At 43.6% G+C, this 9,020-nt stretch overlaps 1 protein-coding gene across 1 annotated transcript in view; it reads left to right on the top strand.

Annotated features, from left to right (window-relative positions):
• Dmc1 (DNA meiotic recombinase 1) overlaps nucleotides 1-4,054 on the top strand; it is a 37,783-nt gene extending 33,729 nt beyond the window's left edge. Inside the window, exon 12 of the mRNA XM_021217180.1 lies at nucleotides 3,760-4,054. Within this exon, the coding sequence (XP_021072839.1) occupies nucleotides 3,760-3,829 (70 nt within the window). The 3' untranslated portion in view covers nucleotides 3,830-4,054. The remainder of the gene's footprint in view (nucleotides 1-3,759) is intronic.
• Nucleotides 4,055-9,020: the final 4,966 nt, after the last annotated feature.

The following is a 9,020-nucleotide window of genomic DNA, read 5'->3' as shown; positions in this document are numbered from 1 at the left end:
GGGTTTCTCTGTATAGCCCTGGCTGTCCTGGAACTCACTTTGTAGACCAGGCTGGCCTCGAACTCAGAAATCCACCTGCCTCTGCCTCCCAAGTGCTGCCACCACGCCCGGCTCATTTACATTTCAAATGCTATCCCAAAAGTCCCTTATACCCTCCCCCTGCCTTTCTCCCATACCCATTCACTCCCACTTCTTGGCCCTGGCGTTCCCCTGTTAGTTTACAAGACCAAGGGCCTCTCCTCCAGTTGATAGCCAACTAGGCCATCTTCTGCTACATATGCAGCTAGAGACCGGAGCTCTGGGGGTACTGGTTAGTTCATATTGTTCCACCTATAGGTTGCAGACCCCTTCAGCTCCTTGGGTAATTAACACTTTGGTTTTTTAAGACAAGCTTGCCACATATTTCTTAGCTGTCCTGGAGCTGGCTATGTAGACCAGGCTGGCCTCAAACTCACAGAGATCCACCTGATTTTTGCCTCCCTAATGATAGCATTAAAGGCCTGTACACCACACCCAGCTACATCCAAATACTTTGTTCATTCTCACTTATACTTGACTGTGAGCACAACAAGGACTAGTTAATCTCCCAGCAATGAGCTGAGACTTGACACTTGGTAGACCATACTAATCATTAAATTAACAAATGAATGAACATAAGTACCTGCTCAGTCTCATCCAGGCCTCCTGCAGATCTTTAAGATAAACTATTCCTACCATTCTTATTGACCTACGAGATTGTTTCAGCCTTTCAAATTCAATAAGGCTCTGAAACAGTAAATTGTCAACAAGGTTAGTCTTGTCAAGTTTCCATAAACTTGATTCAAGTCAGATGTGTTGTCTCATGACTGTACTCTCAGTACTTAGAGGCTGACACAGGAGGATTGCTGCTAATGTGAGGCCAGCCCAGGCTACCGAGTGAATTCTAGATGAACCTGTGCTAGAGAGTGAGTCCCTTTTACAAATAAACAAAGACATGTACATCTTATATTAAAACAACAAAACTAGGTCAGAACTTAAGGTATCAAAACTGGAGCTGAAGAGATAGCTCAGCAGTCAAGAGCACTTGCTGCTCTGCCAGAGAACTCACCAGGCTTCTCATAACTTAGAACCAAGCCCAAGTAGCCATTTACAAAGTATTCCATGAATGGCTTTTTAAATTTTTGTTTATGTGTTTAATTTTTTAATTGTATGTGTATGTTTGTCTGAGTTTGTATGTACATATGTATCCCTGGTACCTATGGAGGCCAAAGGAGGGCATCAGAGCCCTCAGAAACAGACAGTTGTGAGCAGCTCTGTGGGTGTCACTGTGTTGGGAACTGAACCCTGCTTCTCTGCAAGTGCTCTGAATCTCTGAGCCAGCTCTCCAGCCTCACGAATGACCTTACACCCAAATCAAGAGAATAGAAGAGTCAAGGGGTTCTCTTATGTGAGCACTACTGAGGCTGCTCCAAACTCAGGTCCTCATACCTGGGTAGCAAGTACCTTACCCACTGAGCCAGCTCCCCATCCTGGAGGTCACATATGACCAAAGGCTTGAAGAAGGTGAGAACGATGGTTAGGTAAAGGGCTATGTGGCCCTTGGCCCCTGTGCTTCCACCACATACGTTGTTGTTGTTGTTGTTGTTGTTGTTGTTGTTGTTTAAGATTTATTTATTGGGGCTGGTGAGATGGCTCAGTGGGTAAGAGCACCCAACTGCTCTGGAGCTACAGTGTACTTGCATATAATAAATAAATAAATCTTAAAAAAAAAAAAAGATTTATTTATTATTATATCTAAGTACACTGTAGCTGTCTTCAGATGCACCAGAAGAGGGCGTCAGATCTTGTTATGGATGGTTGTGAGCCACCATGTGGTTGCTGGGATTTGAACTCAGGACCTTCGGAAGAGCAGTCAGTGCTCTTAACCACTGAGCCATCTCTCCAGCCCACATACATTGTTTTTGAGACAGAGTTTCATGTAGCTCAGGCTGCCCTCAAACTCTCCATGTAGCCAAGGATAACCTTGAGTTTCTGATCTTCGCTCTGCCTCCTGAGAGCTGAAATTGCAGACATGCACCACCACACCTGGTTTCATGCAATGCTGAGGATTAAACCCAGGGCTTTAAGCGGCACAAGGCACACTACCTAGCAACTGATCTTTCCTACCCAGCCCATTCCCTGTTTTTGAAGCAAGATGCTATGGAGCCCAGACAGGTTTTAAACTTGTGATCCTCCAGCAAAGGCACTGCCGGGCAGGCTCCTGCCTTAAGAGTCTCTGCCCACATGTCTCCTTTGCCTGGAATAACCCTGCCCACATAGCCCTTTATCTGACCTGAGTCTGTAGGAGGCTCAGTAGTACTTGCATAAGAGCTAATGGTATTTATCAATAATGCTAGCACTGGGGAAACAAAAGGATTCTGGGGCTTGTTGACCAAGTGCAGCTGAAGTAGAGTACTCCAGATTTAGGAAAGACCTTGACTTAAAAGATGAAATAGAGACTGATAGAATTTATCTGATATCAACTTGTAGCTTCCATATACTATACAGGTAACTAGCAAGCATGTCTTACACACACACACACACACACACACACACACACACACACACACACACCTGTTACCTGCTCAGTTGGGGAGGCAAGAGGGTGAGTAGTTTAGTGCCAGCCTGATCTACATAGTGAGATTCTACTTAAAAAAATAATAATAAAAAAAAGTAAGTAATCCTAGCACTTAGTAGGCAAAGGTCAGAGGTCAGCCTGAACTACATAGAGAGTGCCAGGACAGCCAGAAATATATAGAGAGACCCTGTCTCAAAAGCAAAACAAAACAAAGCAAAACAAAACAAAACAAAACAAAACCTTAAACAACAAAAGGGCTGGGAGTGTAGCCAGGTGGGAGATCACTTGTCTATCATGTCCAAGACTCTGAGGTCAGTTTCCAGCACTACACACAGAGAGAGCAAAAAGTTACCTGCTTCCCAACTGACTACCCAGTGTCCACGTAGCTCATCCTCCTTCCTCAGCTCCATTTTCCTTTCTCCACAACACTTGCCTTTTACCCTAACACACTGATTCAGTGTGGATCACTCGGGTGCCTCCTCATCAATTAATGAAAACTAATAAGGTTTTTAAACTAAATCAAAAGAAAACTCAAAGTATGTTTAGACAAACATGTTTAGTCAAATAGGGAATGAAGAAATGAATCAATTGATCAAAATTAGTCATTCTCCACAGTTCAGTACTAAAGGTAGTTATCCCTCCTTCACAAGTTCTAGTTCTCCGACAGAGAGAACTGCAATACTTGCAGTTAATGACAACACAGAATACATAGAGCCCAGGAAGCCTACGGACACTCTGGACAACCAGCCTTCTCCTGCAGGCACTCAGGACTTGCCTGCTTTATTTCAAAACCCTTTTCAGCTTTCCCGTTGTTGGCAAAGCCTGACTAAAGCTGCACCCCAAAGGAGTCAGACAGGCCCCACAGGACCTGTACACAGCCTCAAACTACCCTGATAAAACACCCAGTTTATCCCCATTTGCTTGTTTCCAAGTTTGGGAGTAATTTTTCTTGACATTCAAAACCTTATATATAGAAGTTGTTTAACAAATGTTTGCGAGGGTTGATAACACTGCTAGGTAAGCTCTGTAGGCCACATTTAGCTGTACCAGCACTGCGGTGTCTCTGGAGACTCAGACTGATGGGAACGTGATGAATGTGACATGTGCACAGTATTTATAGAAACAGAGCTTTTTATAAACTTCTGTTCCCTTGTATTCTGTAGCCCCGAGATGCCTGAAAATGAAGCCACCTTCGCAATAACCGCTGGAGGGATCGGGGATGCCAAGGAGTAGGTGGGGAATTGGTACAGACTGCTTCTTGCTGCTTATTAGGGGCTGGAGAAGTGGGAAGCAGCCTTGAATTTACATCTTGAAATAAGAGTTTGTTTTTTTCCCATGTGTTATTAAAAGAAAGTCAGCAAAAGCGATGTAAAGCTTATATTTATCTTAAAAGTTCCTTCCTGATATGTAACCAACTATATATATACTGCATGTTGATTCAGAAATATGCATACATATTCTTGAATTACTTGATAGACACATAGGCATAAACGTGCCTGTCAGGCATTGGGGAAGGGTTACCCAGTGCCCTTCCTTCTGCCTACCAAAGTGAGCCATTAAGCACACAGAAATTCAAAGGATCTCAGAGATGTATTGCCCACCCCCAACCCCAGACTTCTCATCTGGCATTTCTTGGGACATAGCACCAATGACTATGGTGCTGGGACTGGGAACTGGATGCTGTTCCCCAAGCGAGCTCATGTGAGGGGAAAGCTCAGAGTATACACAAGCTGTTTGTAGTCACCCTGGTGGCCTTCACATGCATCTTTACAATAACAGATGAGAAACATTAAGCCAACTTTTCAATCATCTGATATGTCAAGTTGAAATGACTTTTTAAAAATGTATTATGATAATTGGGCATGGTGGTGCACACTTGTAATCTCAATATTTGGGAGGCCTAGGTAGCTTTAGCTACATAGTAAGTTCAAAACTGGCCTGGGCTATATGACACTATCCAAAAAAGGTATGTTTTTATGTTTTGAGTAGAGAATTAAAAGTTTTTTTTTTAATTTTAGAGCTAATATAAGTGTAAAATCTAGAGCTAAGACATAGAATTCGTGAAAGAATATTGTTTTTGAATGTGTGTGGTTGTCAAAAATAAAATCTAGTTTTCGAAATACAAGATTATTTAAAAATTAAAATACTAATATATAATTGCTACAAGTGATTTTTTATATTGTGTTAACTAAAATGAAAATCCAAAAAGTTAAGTATTTACTACTAAAGGTTTTTGATTCTGCATTCGTCATTTACTGGCTAGTTCTTAGATGCTACATGCTAATAGACAAGGTGTGGGTGCTGCCTCAAGGAGCAGTACAATGGAGAAGGGACCAGTGCTTAAGAAAATGAGAGAGCGAATGGTGAGGATTTGGACTGACCCTTAGCATGAAGTCCTAATGCAGGGGTGAAGGGTCAAGCATAGACCACAGAGGCCTGAGGGTTCCCTGGGGCAGCAGAAAGCTGGATCCTAGGAGGCAGAGCCCTTCGGCCTTTTTCTCCTGTAAAACCACAGAAATGGCTCCTCTGAATAAAGCAGGAACAGAAGCATCCTAGGAACAGGTTTTCTAAATTCTGCAAATTCACTTAAATAAGTCATTTTACCAGCAAGTACTGAAGCATTGTTTTGTTCTAGAAAAGGAATTTGTTACTTAATGCATTTAAAAACAAAAAACAAAAAACTTTCTGGAGCTGGAGAAGTAGCTCAGAGATTAAGAGCAATAGCTACTCTTCCAGAGGTCCTGAGTTCAATCCCCAGCAACCACATGGTGGCTCACAACCATCTATAATGAGATGTGGTGCCCTCTTCTGGTGTGCAGGCATATATGCAGGCAGAACACTGTATACATAATAAATAACCTTTAAAAATAACTTTCTGGCCCTTTTATTTTGGCTTCTGTTTGATTTTCAAGACAGAGTTTCTCTGTGTAACATCCCTAGCTGTCCTGGAACTCCCTTTGTAGACCAGGCTGTTCTCAAACTCATGGTGATCTTCCTGCCTCTGTCTCCCAAATGCTGACATGAAAGGGCTGTACCACTTCTCCCCGCATATTTTGGCATTTAAAATTTTTTTCTAGCTCAGCAGTGGGCAGTGGGGTCAGAAACCAGTGCTCAACATAAAGGCCTGCCATTCTGGGAGGAGACCTTGTTTCATTATAGTATGCTGCTCGGACCAGAATCTTTCTATTTGGCTATGATGTGTCCTGCTTGGGAAAACAGAAGGTGGCCCTCAGAGATAGAAGAAAAACTAAAGTTTGGGGTCAACAAATCTTGTAGGTGTTTGGGCCAGCAACAGGTATACTTTGAGCTGTTCTAAACCAGGATTTACTTTGTCACCTGTGACCAAAGCAAGTAGGTTCTGTCATTTTCCTTCCAGAGTTTAGAAAGAGGTCTGGCCCCCTTTTTAGAGGGTAGGGAGCAGTGGTAAAAAACAGAGAGAAAACAATTCGTCATGTAAAAATATCTTTTATTCTACTGATGTAATTGTCTCAGAGATCACTGCCTCCATCTGCTAACCTAGGTCTAGTCCTGGAAGCTTCTAGCTTCTGTACAGTCTAATCTAGGCCTAGAACGTTTTCGGCCTCTGAGACTTACTGCTGAATAAGCGCATCATTTCCAGTTCTTTCTGAGATCTGGCTGGCTGGTCAACTCAGCTGTTCTGACTCAAACTCCTCTCCATGGTAACTGATTCAATCTGGCTTCTCTCAGTCTCTCCTTGGCCTCAAACTAACTCTAGCAATCTGTTCTAATCTTCTGGCTCCTTCTTGTTCTCTGTGTCATTCTGTCTTCACCTTTGTCTACGTGTTCTCTCTTCAATCTGTCTCTGTAACACTCTCCCAGTAAAGCTGCCTCCACTCTCCCTCTGTGCAGCTCCCTCCTACACTGCTCCTCTTTCATCCCTCGTGAGAGTTGGGCAGATCCTATTCTGTCAAATCTTTCTCTGACTCATCACTTTGTCTGCCACAGTTGGACATTACTTTCAAACATGGTGCTTCCTACTACAAACTAACTTTGCCATCACTGTTTGGGATTAAAGGTGTGTACTAAGGGTGTGTCTGTGTTTCAGCCAGAGGGAGTAAAGCTGTGTGCTAAGGGCTGAGGCACACCACAACTAGAAACAGGTTGTTTCAGTAAACAACATAATCTCAGTGTTTACAGTATGATCAAATATCCTACAACAGTCAACACTCCTGATTGCAATCCACAGAAACTCAAACTAGCATGTACATATCAAGAAACTTAGCCGAGCGTGGTGGCGCACACCTTTGATCCCAGCACTCGGGAGGCAGAGGCAGGCGGATTTCTGAGTTCAAGGCCAGCCTGGTCTACAGAGTGAGTTCCAGGACAGCCAGGGCTACACAGAGAAACCCTATCTCTAAAAGAAATTTATTGGCTCAGAGAACTGAAAAGCTAGCTAAAGAGCTGACTTCTGCCGCCAGTGGTGCCCAGATCTCAAATGTGTTTTCAGGACATGAACCTGCCACTTCACCTGATCGATCTGCTGCCTTCAGGTTCCTAATGTTCTGCCACATGCTGTGTCCTACAAGGTGGCCAAGATGCGTGATGGAACTGCGGGGTGCTCTCCCACCAGGTCAGAACACCCAATAGAGAAAACAGGCCTTTCCTCCATCATCATCCATCCTGTGAAGACTTTGTGAGACACTACATATTTCAGAGCTTGCAAGAAGCTTTAAGACTTGGCCACCACTGGATTTGGTAGGCTCAAGGCAGGCACATGCATGGCTTTTGTAGTGGAAAAGATGACCGATTTCAGGCTCTCATTGGGAGCTGATATGGAAGAGCAGCTGGGACAGTCATGTGGTAGAAGCACAGAGAACAGGTACAGGAATAACACTGCCATAGGGGAGATGTGGGGTAATTACAATGATCCAGCTGAGACAGTGTCTTAGTTTATGATTTATCTCTGTGAAAAGACACCATGGCCAAGGCAACTCTTACAAAGGACTGCATTTAATTGGGGCTGGCTTACTGGTTCTGAGGTTCAGTCCATTATCACCATGGCAGGAAACAGCAGTGTCCAGGCAGGCATGATGCTAGAGGAGCTGAGAGTCCTACATCCTGTTCTGAAGGCAACAGGAGGAAAGTCTCAAAGCCCACCACCACAGTGACACACTTCCTCCAACAAGGCCACACCTCCTAATCGTGCCACTCCTTGGGCCAAGCATATTGAATGAGTTGCTAAAACTGCGTTAACAATTACCACTGAGGTATATAGCTCGGTGGAAGAGCACCTACCTCAAAAGTACAGGGCTCTGGGTTTGATCCTCAGCACTTTGAAAAAGAAAATAAATCCACCAAAGTACTACACACTGAAGCCAGAGGAGGTATTGAGCAAGAAAAATGGATTGTCTCTAGCCAGATGAGGGGTACGTGCCTTTAGTCTCAGGAGACAGAGGCAACTCTGTGGGTTGGAGACCAGCAAAGTCTGCATAGCAATTTCCAGGCTAGCTAAGACTACATAAAGGTATCCTGAGACAAAAATAAGTAAATAAATAATCATCATAATTTATCATTTATTTCATATATTATCATATACTATATTGCATTATATTGTAAGTATACTAATTATATTCTATTATATATTAACATGTTATATATATAATATGTATAATGTAGTATAAATACACAATTGTAGTATGTAATATAATTATTTATAATAAATTATAATTTATGAATGTATTTACTTTTAGTTTTCGAGACAGGGTTTCTCTGTGTAGCACTGGCTGTCCTGGAACTCACTCTGTAGACCAGGCTGGCCTTGAACTCAAAAATCCACCTGCCTCTGCCTCCCAAGTGCTGGCATTACAGGCATGTGTCATCACCACCCAGCAAAAGTAAATAAATAAGTTCCCTTCTCCCCAGCTCATGCAGTCTATTTTGGGAGTAGGATACTGGGTGGCAGTGCTAAGGGTGATGGCAGGAGTTAAAGGCACCTGGATACTGTGACTGCTGGTCAGTGGGAGTGCCTGTGTACAGAGCAGGCTGTCCGTGCTGCTAGGCAGGTGCTCTCTGCCTCCTGACTGCAGCATAGCCAAGCTGCATCCATTCCCACACTGATGCTCCAGCTTCCTGCCAACCCCCTAACCCTTCATGTCCTTCTGACAAGGTTCCCTATGCTTCAGTTGGCAGGAATTGGAGCCCAGTACTTGCTGTCCAGAGTCCTACCCAAGGCCCCAGCAGGGTAACTCCACAGTGCTGCTTCTAGGCAGTAGAAGGGGGCCAACCAGCAGGGCTTGCTGAGAACATGGAACTGGATTTTTTCCCGCTCTGTTCAGTTTTTAAATAATTCTGTGGTGGAAGGGATTGAAACCAGGTCTTTGTACATGCTAAGCAAGCACTCTATCATTGAGATACATCCGCAGTGTGCTCTCTCTCTCTCTCTCTCTCTCTCTCTCTCTCTCTC

The sequence above is a fragment of the Mus pahari genome, chromosome 17 (assembly GCF_900095145.1).
Source record: "Mus pahari chromosome 17, PAHARI_EIJ_v1.1, whole genome shotgun sequence".
Taxonomy (NCBI): domain Eukaryota; kingdom Metazoa; phylum Chordata; class Mammalia; order Rodentia; family Muridae; genus Mus; species Mus pahari.
The sequence above is the reverse complement of the archived record's forward strand: the minus strand, read 5'-3'. Positions and strand labels throughout refer to the sequence as shown.